Genomic DNA, 16,000 nt, shown 5'->3' with positions numbered 1-16,000 from the left:
GCTAAAGGTTGTGAAGCATGAATGAAACAGTTGATGCCAGCTAATGCAAGCATGGCCTCAGTGTTATTCCCGAACTAACTCTAAGATCTGTATATTTTCTCAGTCAAAGGATATCTGTGATATTTTAAATAATCCTGTCATAATGTAATATTACTGTATATTGTTGTTACTACAATATTTGCAGTTCTTGGGCCAGCTTTTCCCTGACGGACTCATGGAAATACATGCTAAAATTAAATAGAAATACTTAAAATATAAACTAAAAGCTTCCTTCCTCCCTTTAGGTCCTACAATCAGCCCAATGGCCCATCACCTCCATCTCACACAGAGAAGACTGGATCATTTCTCTTAGATGCTTGCTGACCTGGAACTAAAAAGTTATGCAGAAAACGCTTCCAAATTCCCACCACTCTCACTTCAGCAAGCTTGTTGTTGTGAACTGGTGTGAGAAGTGCAACACTTTCTTACCAGTTGGGTCCAGGTCAGGATGATCTGGACAGTTTTGGGTTACAGATGTCCCAGCTGGTGTCTCACTCCAGCACAACAAACCATCCCACATCCATCCACAGAACGTACCTCGAGAGGAGGAAATAGAAAAAAACAAGTGTAATGACGATTCTGACAATTCTGATTAATTGCCAACACACAATTTCTGTCTTCAGTTGTATATGGGGAAAGTCTATGTCAGAGTGACAGCCTTGAAAATGTCTACTACTCTAAAAGCCCTTTCAGGTCAGCTGTGCTTGAATCACTGCTTACAACACCACCATTATCTTTACAAAGAACAACAGTGTTCTGATCCCAATCTACCCCCTTATAATGTCATTATTGTGATGCTCTCTCAGAGGTAATCAATTTGGCCTTGAAATGATGGGGGCCTCTCACCAGTTTTGTTCTCTTGTTGATGTTTGTTGGACAGCTCAAGACATTTGTATTGACCCTGGCTGACCACTTGGCTCTGTCCCTCTGTCATTCTCTGTCCAGGCCTGAGCGATGAGTCTGAGATTGGCTCAGCGCCTGCTGCAGCGCTGCGCTGTAGAGACAACACAACACTAGAGGTGAGAGGACGGGGGAAGAAAACATGCAAGGAGTGTAGATATGGAGGTGTTAGTGTGTGTGTTTGGTGGTTGCTGCTCTGATCTACATTCCCTTGTCTGTGAAAAATAAGATAAAGTGTAAAAAAAAAAAAAAAAAAAAAAAGGTTTCACGGTTCTATCATGGTTAGATTAAGATACGCATCCTTATATGAGATAAACATTTAAATGGAAGAATGGGCATGCAAAGTTTTTGAAGCATCTTTGAAGCTGCTACTTTGAAATTCTAGTCACTTCCCAGTCATGTAACTTATTAAAGTGTGTTTGGGAGCTCACAAAAGAAGTTAAGCAGCTGATTTTCTCCAAGTGAATCTTATCTATCCTCTTCTCCACTGTTTGTATTTGGCGGTAGCATTAACAATGAAGAAGCCTGCTGTACGAAATGCTGATTTTGATAATGCTGCTCGCTGAAGGATGAAAAGCCCATTTTGCTCTGACTTATCTCAAAACAGTTTTTGGCTGAAAATTAAGCCTCTCACAATTCCAGACTCATGCACTTGCATCTTTTGACTCATTTGAGGAATTGTAATACTTTGCCTTGGAGATTGCTTTGACATTTCTTATCACAATGGAGATGAAAACCTCCTACCTCTGGGTCTTTGCGGAGTGGAAAGGAATGCTTCTTAGACCGAAATCTCATTCTTACCTGTCTGATAAAAGCTTGTAAAGGGCAGAGCCCCTGAGAGAAAAACTGTGAGGATGCTGATGTCCCATGTAGCAGTTTAGCAGCCGTACATATGATGTCACTCCAAACATTGAAGTAAATGACGTCATACATACGACCACCAGGCCACCACCAATATCAACAGATGAGCTGCCTCTCCTCACCTATTACAATTCATTAATCCTCCAAAATCAACATGACAAGACCACTCCACAAAGAAAGTACACAGCATAGATACATCAGGCACACAACATTTGGCAGGGGACACAATCCAGGCTCTCAATGTCAAGCTTGATGCGCAACAGCAAGGCAAATTGAAGCAGTAAACTTCCATTTCACATTAATATTGAAGAATAGTGGACCAAATGTTTTTTTCATGAGGGACAATAACTCATGAAAGACATTGATTTTTCTGCAGAAAAAGCCTAAAGTGAATGATGGGAATAATGACATCCCCTAAGCCTGTTGGTAACATGATGAATACTCTCTGTCGCGGTGTTGAAAATGCCATTTATTTTTGTAATTTGTAAGGACAGCAGCATGTACATCTAAAGGATTTTTTAGCATTTCATTTGTTTAATCATAACACCCTCATCCAGCAAATCTGAATATTTTAAAGTTTCATAGTGCTAAAATGTGTCATCCCTACCTGATTTGTCTGAGATATCACATTTCATCTGACTGATGATTGCGTCACCCCAATTAATGTAAGTGATGTTATCTCTCAAACACTGGAGCAGACTGTGAAAATGACCCAACCCTCAAAGCTGAGCTAAGATCTGATTATGCGTGTCTCAAATTTAGATTTCACATATGGTGGGCAGGTGGGCACAAACCATCGATGCCAACTCCAAGCCGCCACACCCTAATAATAAATTAAGAAGATAGAGACATACGTATGCTTTATTCTTCAATATAAGTGTGAGACTGAGGTATACTAAGGCAAGATGTGTTTTGTTGTGTTGTAGGCAGATACTTTTATTTTGAAGGGTACAGATGAATACTTATTGTCTTAAATTTCCAATTTTTCCTACGAATGTGGGAATATATAGTGGAAATATTTATGTATTTATGAGAGTAAACATGTTCTAATGTATATGTATGTTTTGTGTTCAACTGGAAGTTAAACTCTTGCCCTATTTTATAAATTGCTTGTGTTGCATTTCTGCTAGCTAGCTCACTCCTTTTGCTTTGGACTTTTCAAAGGGGAGGTAGGTTTATTTTATTTTGATTTATTATTTTTTTATTTTTTTCTAATAGTTTCAGGGCAGATATAATGATGCCTTACAAACAATTGTAGAAATACTTGAGTCAAAGTGACGTACGGACAACGCAAAAACATAACACTGCCGGCCCTGGCTGTTGCTGGCATGGAGGCATGAAAATGAAGTATTACATTTTTCATTTGTATTTATTTCTACACAAAGACATCCTAAATTGTGCATTATCTGCATAAAAGAGTGACGATCAGTTATAGTAAGAAGGTGTCAACACACACACAGGAACACATGCAGTCATGGATCACATATCCTCTCTTTTGAGCCACCAAAAGTTTGTAATGAACAAGCTGAGCTAATTAGAAACTATAATTATTCATTAGAGAGTGTGAGTGAAAATTAATCATGAGATTTTTGCTGATAAAAGAAATCCACTAGACCACAACATATTATATGTCAACAGTATTTAATTAAAATTGAGTCCTATGTTTAAACACACATGTGCAGCATACATAATGGATAAAATAGGAAGAAGGACCCTGAAACATTCACCTCACCGCATTCCTTAAATTAAAAAAAGAGAGCTTACCATCAGGAGAACCCAAAGGATCCACAGGGAGCCCGCTAACTTCATATCTTCCTCTCACAGGCAAAGCTCTAGGGAGGGAGGAAAGACCTACATGTTAAAACTATCAGAAAACAAGTTGTCTACCGTGAAAGTGACTGACTGAACAAACACATGGCTGCATCAAATCAGGATTAGGGCCTCTCAGGAGAAGACAGCAACAGCAATCATTAATCTGAAATGCAAAACACAGCAGCAGATTTACTGCAGTTTGTGACATCTCACACTTTTCTTGTGTATGTGCATGTGTCGGAGAGATGAAGAGTCCCATCTCTCTATGTGAAACAAGACGCATGACGGACTAACGTTACATTGTGTATGCAAAAGGAGACACAAAAGACACAGATACAGTCAGACGAAAATAGTTGACGGTTATTAATCATCTTGAACAGAGCTTCCTCTCCTGTAGGACGGCAGCAGAACATCTGCCTATTTGGTAACTCGGGGCACGTGAGATTAGAATTCACTTCAGATCTCTTTGCTCTCTTTGCTTCTCAGAGTCCCCATTGGAGGCCCATCACTCTGCAGTTTGAACAGTTAAGACGACCTACTGGTTGTTTTCCACACCCCATAGTGGCCCAGGAGGCAGGCAGTTGAGCAGATAGACATACACGAGCAAGACCTATAAGTCACAGTGAAAGGTTAGCAGGATTGATAGTATTTGTTTTGGCTATCAGAAGCACACTGATGGTAGGCTACTTAGCATTAGGATGATAAATAAACCTGGAACTACATTTTGCCAAGAACTTAGGGCTACGAGTGCTGATCTCTGACCAGGGATCCCTCAGTTTTCCCTCTAATTTCTCATTTCTCTTTGATGCTTTCCTGAAATACAAAACTAGCTGTAAATACGGTAACTGAAAGCAGATATGGGGATATTTATTAATATCATTAATATTGGTCCTAGATGTCCTCCAGTTCTGGATCTAGACTCAGACAGAGCCCGCTTCTCAATCTCAATCTCAGTCCCAGGCCCAAATATAGACCTCCCTCTGTCTAATTTGCGATTTCTCTATTGATGTGATTGATAGAAAATTATATTTACTGTTGAAATCAATTTTTAAGCAAGGCATGACAAACATTACCTGGTTCCAGCTCCTACATTGTCAGGATTTACTGCTTTCCTTTGTATTAGAGTAAACTGTATATTATAATTTTGATGGATGTTTTTCACAATTTTCTGATATGACATAGACCAAATGATTAATTGAGAAAATTTATCAAATTAATTGATTGAATAAAATTATTGAATAAAAATAGTCATTAGGTGTAGAATAGCAACACTAATCATGTACGGATAGTGTTTTTTGAGTATTTTTAAGTTATAGTTCATTTGGTATAAGTATGCATCAATTTCCAATTTGAAATGATACAGTAGATTAATTTCTTGCAAACCAACAAAATAAAATACTTTACTACATCTTTACAAACATCAGGCAATTATGTCTGTAAAATAATTGAAAGGTGTCCTTTAATATTTCCTAAAACCCAAGGCGATGCTTTCAAATGTTTTGTTTTGAGAAGCTGGAACCAGTCAACAAGAACAGTTTATCATTTTTGCTTGGTAACTAAATTACCCTAACCTGATAATCAAAACAGTTGCTACTAACTTTCTGGTAACAGATGAATTGTTTCAACTCTGAAAAACAAAACAAATGTTTCCAGTATAATAAAGAGACTATACAGTATACCCATATGGATCCAGGATGTTGAAGGACAGGGCAACAAATTGCTCCATACCTTTGCTCTGGCAAGAAGCAGGGAAGGAACAACACCAATCAAACACAGAGGTAACAGAAGACGGGGGAGGGAGAAGTATGGATCCCAAAATGGTCTCCAGGAGGAGCAGATCTATAAAAACCATCATCATGCTCGAGCAGAGGCTTCACACATGTCAATAACCAGCTAATCGCCTCTGGGTGTGCAGGAGCATGTGAATTTGTCTAAAAGGCAGACAAAGGGGAGCGATTTGATATTCTTTGCAAGAGACGTGTCTCTACAAGTCAAATAACAGTAGGAATGCATCAGGATAACTGACATAATTGACTTCATTTCAAGTGTAAAACTGAGATCCTTAGAGATCCTTGACTGTGTACTGTTGAGGAACAAAGACACTTACCGACAGTGAACAACTAGCAAGGCTCTTTCAAAGGTTAAAAAAACAAAAAACTAACGTTGGAGACGAGACTCTGGGCAGATTAGAAAACACTCCTGTGGGTTGTTCTGTAAGTCACTGACAAACTATTTTGTCATATAATAAGGACGCAGGATTTGTTGAGCAGCAGTTTTCGAAACTCAATGGGAATTATCTTCGTGTGTTTGGAGGTGAAGCAGCTGAGAATATCTAAAACACCAATAATCCCTGGTGCAGTTCATTTCTATTACACACTCTCAGTCCATCAATAAAAAATTTGCCAACAGTACATTTCATGTCTTAATATCTCTGCTGTGCATGTGAAATTTTATTCAAACTCAAACCTCCCGGCTATGCTTGACTTTCAGTGGGTGGTGGAGGCAGGGGGTTCTCTCTACAACTATGCCTTTCTGCCTTGTCCATTAGCGCTTCATACTTCTCTAAACATAGACCCCTGGGGCATTCTGTGGGCCATTAGGTCCAATGTGATATGAACAGAAAGGCGTGAAGCATGTGCAGTTCATTATGGAGACAAGACCCCCTTTAGAGAAGACAAAGGAAAGCACTCAAACGGGATGAGTGAGTGCACAGCTCGTGTACCGGCTGCTCTCCAGGAATGCTGTTTAGCCACTGTAGATCAAGTGAAAGGTCAGTCAGTTCAAACGAGGATTTGAAACAACATTAATTACAACTTGGATTACAAACAACTTTAAAAATAAAACATTAATTCCTGTGTGGTGACTATCAGTAAAAAGCAGAGGCTGTAAGCGACTGTGAAAGGAAGCTTCTGAACAGACGCTGAAGAGACATTACTTCAGTATGAAAAGCATCTTTTTCTTTGGAGACAATGAACGTGCGGCTGACTTTCAAACTTATCATATCCTATCTCTTTGTATATGTTCCATCCATCATCTGCCTTCATTATCTCTTGTCCCTTTGATTGTTAAACCCACTAACAAATCATTTTAAACTCAAGTCTGAACTTTTGTTCATGCAAAAGAGTAAAAGTTTGGAGGATGTGATTCTATTTTTTTTTTAATTGCACTCTTGGTTTTGGCAGCCGTATAGCCCTGGGTTTTCTTTTGTCGATCCCAGAGTCTCTTTAAAATTTGAATTAAAGTGTCTGATTCTTATTAGTATTATTACCCATATATTTTTTCTTCGGCCCCTCTATTTCTCCCTCCTTCTCTCCCCTTCCTCCTCGATTTACCCCTCATCTCTCTTCCTCCTCCCTCCCTTTTTGACATCATTACATCTCTCTGACAGCAGAAGACGAAGCCACTTGTCTCTTCCCTCTGATCGTGAGCGGTCACAGGCACGGTGACAACACAGATTTGTGCTGACATCACATCATTGATTGAGGATGCGGCAGCTCGATCCACCTCCCCCCACCCCCCGACTTCTCACCGCTTCAGACCCCATCATTCAGTCTGAAGGGAGCAGCCGCACGGACGTGATTTGGCGCCCCTGTTTCCCAGGCAGCGACAAATGAGCTGGATTACACTGCAAGTTCAGGTGGATTAATTTGACAAATGGATAGATTGTGGATGTTACCCACAAGGCTGTCATATAAGTCTCATATAAGTCTCTTCCAAAGAGCAAAATATTTGTGCCGATCTACAAGCTACATTAAAGGATTTACTCTCTCTCCAACTGCTACTGAGGTTTAACAGCTCTGCAACAATAACATCCATAAACACTTCAGATTAAGTATTTTGGTGTATATATATATATATATATATATATATATATATATATATATATATATATATATATATATATATATATATATATATAGTATTCATTAGTGTGCAGAAAAAAAATCATTATCTGTTAAACTGTTGCATATTATTTAAAGAGAGTATTTTTTTGTACATTTTAGAAAATGAATAAAATCCTCTATTACTCCCCTTTTGTGTTTGCCATTTTATTTCACTATATCAGTGGAAAAACTCTTAAATGATAAATAATTTAGCACCTGACAAATACAAAAATCATGTAAAAATCCAATAGTGCCATAAAGCAGCCCTGCTTATTGGTTCATAACATTGCCCACAATGGCCTATAACTGCATTGACAACAACTGGATCTGTTAGAAGGAAAGCCACCATGCTATAAATAGCAGAGTCTATCATCTCATGTTATATAATGTCATATTGCCCAGACTCATGATATCCCTGCAGAGACTTGCAATACACTGTTACATCGTGATGACAATGTGATGGATAATCACAAACACCAAAAAATGTAAAAAAAGAAAAGTCTCTGCAAGTAGGATATCAAGTAGGATATCAGTCTCAAAATTTATCACATGATGCTGTTTGAAGGTAATGGTCTTAAATAGTTAACACCAAAATGTAGGAAAAAATGATGAGGGCTCATAATGATAAATTACCATTCAAAGTAGTGATAAACTATAGAACATTACAGTGCTGAGCTCGTGCAGACTGATCAGTCAGTGTTCACGCTCTGCTCTGCGTCTCTTCTCAGCACATCTCAGAGCGAACATATTTCTGTGCCGGAGTCAAGCTCATGCTGAGGTGAAACAGGTAAGTGGTGAGAGCGGTGAAAACTCCGCAGCTCAACTTGTTCATGTTTTTTGGATTCATCATCTACCTAAAAATATACTGAATGCCAGTCTCTCCAATTAAGGTAAAAAGAACAAGCTTGCGTCGCTTCCTCTCCATGCATTTACCTCCCCCTCCTCACCCATATCCCACTTTTCTCTGAATTCTCATTTCCTCTGCGGCCTCTTTTCTCTTTTCACTTCCATATATCTTCTGCTGCTTTTAATCTACCCCCCCCCCCCCACCACCTCATTTCTCTATCTCTCTCTGACTTTGACTCCTCCCTTCCCTATGCTTTCCTTCCCCTCTTCTACTCTTCTACGATCTCCCCCTTTAAAAGCTGTTCCCTCCTTGCTGCTCCAGTCTTCTCTTTCTCCCCCTTTCCAGCTCTATTTTCAAGGTTTTCTGTCCAACTCTCCGGGCAGATCCAACAGATACATCAGCTAGCACATCCTTTAAACATTAAACAGGTTCCCGTCATGGTGACACATCATATTTTCAACTAATCTGTCTGTGCTCCACAGAATACACTCACAGAGCAAAGTCCTGTCCCCTGTTCTGCTGTGTATGACAAAACAATCAGACAAGACACAGAAGCCTCTGCTAAAATACTTAAATTACTTAAAAGAAAAGGAGGATGGTAAAAAATCAAAGAACTGATGCTCTACTGTTCAGATTTATGATGTTTCCGGTTTAAACTGGAAAGATCTGTCAGTGGATGGGCGATGGACGTTTACTGTAACAGTGTCCTTATTCTGAGGGTGAACTTTGTGCTCTATATGTGTCCTCAAAAATCACCACAATGGAACCAAAATGTAAAACTGGACCTACAGTGGACCTACTATATACACCGGGGTGTGCTTGGTACAAAAAAATGACATCTTATGTAAATGAAAAATACATAGTAACAAAATTAACATTCATATAATTAGAAGTGTTAAATAATATTTGGCAGTTCAGCCAAAACAACAGATTTGGAATATCACAGTTGTTTCTATGAAGGAACTTGAACGCCTTGTGAAAAAAAAAAAAAGTTTAGGAAGGCTGGATTTCTGGAGCCTGCACCTCCTCCACAGACAGACACATATCACGGCGTATTCTCCTCAAACAAAGGAAGGCTGCATTTCTTGGACTGATTCAGAAGTTGGCTATGAAACAGGACAGCCTCATCTGGCTGTTATGATGTATTCAGGCTAAAAAATGTGAACTTCAGAGGATCCAGCCCCAGACTCAGCACAGCTATAGGCATTTTTTTTTTTTGCAAATAATGAATTTATTTTGCTGTGTCGAGATCTGCAATTTCAATTTAGGCTATTTATGACTTGATTTATGCCTCTTTCCTTTTTTTTTTTTTGCTACTTTGCTGGACGTTGAACTGCTCTTGCTCCTCCTTGATATCAAGTCTTCAGCCACACAGTCAATTAATTAGCAACGTCTCAGCACTGGAACAAAGCAATGACAGTCAAAGGCCGCCAGTCACTGTTTTTGGTTAACTAATGCTTTTCATATGATGAAAATAACTGGAGATTCCTGCAATATATGCTGTTTTTTTTTTTGTTTTGTAAAACAAACCAAAGGCAGCTGACTGACTACTTCTGAATGCAGACTTAGTGGCTCACTGGTCAAAAATCCTCAGGCTGGTTGTTTTCTATGAGAATGTGTCTCAAGCAAATGTTGAAATGATGGCCCTGCAGCAGAGAGAGAGAGAGAGAGAGAGAGAGAGAGAGAGAGAGAGAGAGAGAGAGAGAGAGAGAGAGAGAGAGAGAGAGAGAGAGAGAGAGAGTTGAGGTCTGGTTTACTGTCTAGCTTCCCAAACAGCTCAAGAATGTGCGGCTGGTTGACCAGTGGAAGACCAAACAGATTATGACAGGGAAACTCATCTCCATGATGAGCAAACAAATTAAGATTCAGCTGAATACACAAAGCCTGCGTAGCCTGGATTGATTGTACAGTTCTCTCCCCCAGCATGATGTGATCCATCAGTGGATCTAATTGCGGACGCAGTCTTCCCAGTTGCACATTATGCATATATTTTACCTAATGGTTACCCTCCAGTTAGTGGACAAAACTGATTATTATTTGAAATTGTACTGGAGGTCACCAGCTTCTGCACGTTTTATTAAAACTCACTTGTCTGCCATTGAAGAGACATTTAGTCGTATAAATCAACTTAAAGGAGTTAACGTACATTACGAGTTACAGGAATATGCTTTGGGGCAATGAAGCGAGAGAGCGCCATGTGCTTGAGCGTTCCAGCTGTTCAAAGCAAGCCTCCTGTAATAAGAGGACGCTCCCTGGCTCTGTGTAAACAGCTGATTTATATCTGATCTCTAACTCCATGACATCCCACACACTTCCACTCCGAGACCTGAAAGAAATTGAGGGGGCAGACAGGGGAGAGACGGGGATTGTAAGGGAGGATTAAGAAAGGAAACATGGACAGAGGAGCAACAAGACTCTGGTGGATATCATCTCATCATCGTCTAGACGTTATCCAGAAACATCAACTTAATCCAGTATCTATGTTGCTGTTCTTAAGTATGCCGCCTCCCTTTGAATTTTCTTCTGACTGGCATGGACTTCTTTCAAGTACTAGAAACATACATCATATGTTAATTGAAGTTATTCAGTGTTTGCCAAGCAGACTGATGGGAACCTTCTTACTGTTTCCTTCTCTCCGCTTATGACTACATGGAACAGGTTGGAGCCTTGCACTGCAACTCCAACAGCCATTAATTCAGCTGTGGTTAACAGGCTTAGGTGTGCCCATGCATCTTGAGGATAGCTGCCAATTTTAATTTATCGTGAGGTAACATCACAAAGTGAACATGCTTTTTCCATTTCTGTTACATCCCTAAATTAGCCTAAATTGGGCATTACAGTAGTTTAAGCAATCTGCCTGGAACACGTCTGGGGAAAACTATGTTGTGTACTGTGATTTGCCTGTCATAAATAAAGTATGGTGTGCCTGGCTGGTTCTGTACTATATGTTTTTTGAAGCAAAACAAATCATATACATGTCAAAGTCTCGGACAAAAGAAAATATACATCAGAAGTATGGGGGCTGAGCAGCCACACTGGAGCTAGGGGGGATTTACAGCCCTTCAGTAAAGCAAATGTTTGGCTACACAAAATCATCTCATAATATCTATGAGACATTTATACAGAAAACTCTGCTCTTCCCACTTAGCTGGAAGAGTTAAGTTGTGAACACTACATCGATATATTACCACCCTTTAGAGCAATATGGTGAACTTGTTAGCCATTATTTGCCTATTTAGCAGGTATGAGGCAAGATTATCATTCACTGCATCATTTACATATCTAATATCTGGCTGTTTAGCTATTAAAGGCTCCAAAATGTTCACCAACTATAGTGACTGACTTTGTCCGTCTCCTGATGGTGGTGCTGAGCAGGTAGCGTACAGCATACAGAGAGCTGCTTTCACTGAGAACAGCTGCCTGCTGCAGGCAGGTGTGACGGCAATAAGAATTAACCAAAACAGCACAATTAAAACAATGAGGTGAGAAACGCTGGTTTATAATAGTAACTGAAGTCAGGTGCAAGAGCCATACTTGATCAGCAAAAGTGAACTCCTCCCATCAGTCAGTTACATGCTCCATATACATCATGGCAGGACCAGCACTCATTATGCTCTGCTTTTTGCAAACTTCTTCCATTCCTTATTCCCACTTCTCCTCCTCCATCTCTCTCTTTCTCTCCCTCTGTCTGCGTGTCAAGGTTACAGTCATGGTGGTCTTTGGAATCTGCGGAGGGACCACCGGGACTCAAAAGACCCAGAGTTTTCACCAATTTACAGCTGAACCAACTGACTGCCCAGTCCATCTCACTGTCTGGCGGCTTTAGCTCATTCTCACAAACTTTTTCTGTTCTTTAAAATTTAAATTTTATAGAGTGCTGGTTCTTACCTCATGAAAAAACATGACTGTAAGTGCATATAATGTGATAAATGGCATTTGGAGTTGCACATATAGAGTTTACATCAGCAGAAGTTCAGTTTACCCATCACTGTGATGATGTCTTTAGACTTAATGTGGCTTCTTTTTTTTTTTTAAGAAAGCTTGAGTTTCAAGGGGAGGTCTAATGACAGACATTAGCAAGTTGGGAAGTGTAGGATACAGCTTTTCACAGCAGACAAAAAATATCATGTCAATATCTTTTATTCCAATTTTGACATTTTTAAAAAATCTATTGCTTGCAAATCTCCAGCTTTATGTAGACGCGGTACTACATTGCTGATCTGCACCTTTAAAATCTTACGATGTGCTGCCATCCAAAAAGATTCCACAACAAAATACAGAATTAAAAATAGACTTAAAATTTAATCTGCACCTCTTTTGGAGACACGATTTCAACCAAAATCTAGAGTTCTAGGTTTCACTAAGTATGTCTGACACAGTAATTTTTGCAGGGTTGTTATATTGCAAGACAATGGGGTTGTTGTTTCCATGACTAATTGGAGATTTTTAATTATTTCAGAGTTATAAATACTCCATTCTCTGAAAAAGCTTAGAAAAAGTTTGTTTCTGCTTTATTTTTGGCTGCAACACAACCACCTGCTTTGGTTTTCCAAGAACAGCTAATCTGCCATATCACAGAACAACATCATTACATCATATCATAATCAGCGTTTAACAGTGTCAGCCATGCAACCAGCCTAGCTAACTAAAGAGGAACACTGGTGTGATTACTGCTTTCAAAGCTTCAGCTGATTTACATGCAGGTCATTAATTCACGATAATGTCATCGCATCCCGAGGGCCGCCGCTAAGACGCTGTTGGGTTAGAGACCCAGTTTCATGACAGTTGTACTAAGTGCGTTGGTAAACTTTTTAACTGGCAGAAGCTAAGGTTAAGAAAGGCTTTAATCATTGAAATCTTAGTTATGTTTCTGAATCATCATCAGACAATGAGCAATTTTGAGGACAGCTGTTCCATTCATTACTATGTAAATTTGCATTTACAAGATTTCATTTCCTCAGAACTCACCATATGGGAATCGGAGACTGTCAGAACGTACAACTATTACTAATGAGAGCACCACAATAAAGCTGCATATTTAAAGTGCATTATTATACATGTCATGCTACAGAGTTTATGATGCTCATTTACAACAAAATGTACCTGCACTTCAGACTGTCGCTCAACATGATTAACCTCCCAAAAAGTACAGAGACCACTCAGCTGTGTTGTCAGGTTTCTTGAATATATCCTCTCCATTATATAATCACCTGAATAACATTTTCTCTTCCTGATACCTCTAAACAAAGGAGACTGTTAATGAACACAGGCTTTGTTCTGTCAAATGAGCAGCTCCCTCCCCGATACTGACATCTTCCCACTTTATTTCCTGAACCGATTAAGTGCCACTTTATACTTTTAGCCTCTCAGAGGTAGCATGGACGGCTTCACATGCTTATGGACATCTGCCACTGAATGGAGGGTATTTTCAGGGGATCAAAGTCCTTTCATCTGGCAACCTCTCCTTTCCCCAGCCACTTCATTTCCTCTTGACTTTCCACTGACTGTATAGCTCATCTGTCAACCAACCAATGACATTTGTTTGTCTCACTTCCCGAAAGAAAAGAGCAGAGGACAGATGGCGGATACTCAGTGACCTATGCCAGGTTTGGCTTCAGCGTTACAGAGTGGGGGAAGCTCATTTCAGCTCAAACATTCATGTACCTCAACATAAATTCCCTAAAACACCACTTGAAAAGCCTGACATTATGGGAAATGCATGGTCTCATGCCTGTATGTTAAATATGAGTCTACCACCAGCAGCTGGTTAGCTTAGCTTAGCACAAAGCCTGGGGAAACAGTTAGCTCTGTGAGGTTGACCAGCAGGGCACGACAGCAGTTATTGAGTTAGCATAGTTCTGCACGTTACCACCTGTAACACTGGGACTGTCGTCACGGTCTATTGTTATGTGACCTCTAGTGGTTGTAGTTATCATGACGGGGGCCATGAGGAAGTTAGGTGACGTAGTGTAAAGTCCGCATTAGGAGGAGGTTGTGGTGGATGAAAACTCAGCGCTTTCACACAGGAGACCGCTATTCATTTCTTGTGTGAAACATTGTTCCTTTTATCCATGACTGTTCCACAACCTTAACTGTGTGTTTATTATTTTGGCAAAAGAGTGAGCTGACGTACTTCTCCAAATGTCAAACTATTTCTTTACATTCAATCAGCGTAAAGGTATTTTAGGAGAACTGAGGTTTCTATCAAAGCACATTCTGACTAGAAGGGAATATAACCTGAATCACTGAAGTCTTCTTGATGTCATCCATCTGGTATTTCTTGGGATTTTTTTTTTTCCTTCACAGTTTTCCCTTCCTATTGTAGGCATTACAAGCCCACGCTCGGCGCTTTGCAAGTTGAGCCCTCTAGAAGTCCGTCGCCTGAACAAGATCAAAGGTTAGATCTTGACTTTAAAGCACCACATCGAAGGTTTTGCTAAGTGATAAGAGGGATCAAAATGCAACTGTAAGTGCAAAGAGCTATATTACAAGTGGTCGACAGGTACAATATGGCTGCACAGGTCAGCTTGTAGAAGCATTAGCAGAGAAGAGGTGCTACAAATCAAAGATAAAAGATGAGCCCCTCTGGATTAAGGATCGCAATCAGACTGAAAATGGATCCCAGAGGATGAGATCAGAGGCCCCGAGGGCAGAGATCCAACTTAAGCCTGCTACTCAATCTCAAACTCAAACAAGACAGTTCAAAAAGCATCAGAAAGAAGGGGCTTATGTGGATGGAAAATGATCGGCACCTATTGGAACAACTAATAGCTTTGGGATGTACACTGGGTGAATGGAACAAACATTCTGGAAGATAAATCAGGTTAGGTGGGAGGAAATAAAAAAAAAAAAAGAGGCTGACAGAAATAGCTCCGTTATAGCAGGCGCAGCAAAAGCACATCAGAGACACATAGCACATTTCAACAGAGGCTCCGAGGGCATATCAGTCCTGCATGATCCAATAAGACTGCAAAATAAAGACTGCAAAGCACACTGAAAAAAATCCAGTTTAATAAGTACACAATACCATAGTTCTTTTTCCATCATAGGAAAATTTTCAGCAGATATAGAAACACATTTCCAAGAAGGCTGGGAAACATTCCCTCAGTGGCAAGAACATACATCTGCAGGCTGACAGCAGAGCAGCTGCACACAAATATATGTGCAAATAAAAGTCAATCAAACCAGAATAAAAGTAAACTACATGTAAAGGACTTCAGATGATAATGAAGCAACAGAAAAACAGGAGAGAATAGAGCGTCACTGAGTCTTTCTTCTCCTGTTTGAGTGTGAATGTGACGATCTACAGTCCCTCTCGCCCTCTCTCTCTTTGTGTGTGTGTGTATGTGTGACCGCAAAACGTAAGTGTACCTAAAATTATGCCCTGCTAAATTTATAGCTGGCTGCATTTGTGTGTGATTACATGCCGAAGTGTTACAACCTACTTAACACTCACATAAACACGTTGGTGGTGCCAGAATGTTTGGGTGTTTATATGTTTGTCTGTGTGTCTGTCTGTGTGTGTGCGTGTGTGTGTGAGAGAGAGAGAGAGAGAGAGAGAAGTAACAGAGATTATGTACTGTAACTGGACTACTTTACTACTCATGAAGCACCTCTTCTCTCTTACTGTACATACCTCATATAATGGAGGACATTA

General features: G+C 39.9%; 1 protein-coding gene across 2 annotated transcripts in view; it reads right to left on the bottom strand.

The window, feature by feature from the left end:
* The window catches only part of calcr (calcitonin receptor), a 56,692-nt gene that overhangs the window by 26,001 nt on the left and 14,691 nt on the right, over window positions 1-16,000 (bottom strand). For both annotated transcript variants that reach the window (XM_071500697.1, XM_071500698.1), the window contains 3 exons: window positions 3,565-3,632; window positions 886-1,033; window positions 469-576 (listed from right to left, as the gene is read on the bottom strand). In XM_071500697.1, coding sequence (XP_071356798.1) covers window positions 469-576; window positions 886-1,033; window positions 3,565-3,609 — 301 coding nt within the window. In that variant the 5' untranslated portion in view covers window positions 3,610-3,632. The remainder of the gene's footprint in view (window positions 1-468; window positions 577-885; window positions 1,034-3,564; window positions 3,633-16,000) is intronic.

Source organism: Trachinotus anak, unplaced genomic scaffold (genome assembly GCF_046630095.1).
Source record: "Trachinotus anak isolate AG129_WGS33_773 ecotype Australia unplaced genomic scaffold, CSIRO_AGI_Tana_v1 ptg000016l, whole genome shotgun sequence".
Lineage (NCBI taxonomy): Eukaryota > Metazoa > Chordata > Actinopteri > Carangiformes > Carangidae > Trachinotus > Trachinotus anak.
This window is presented reverse-complemented; position numbering and strand designations above follow the sequence as displayed.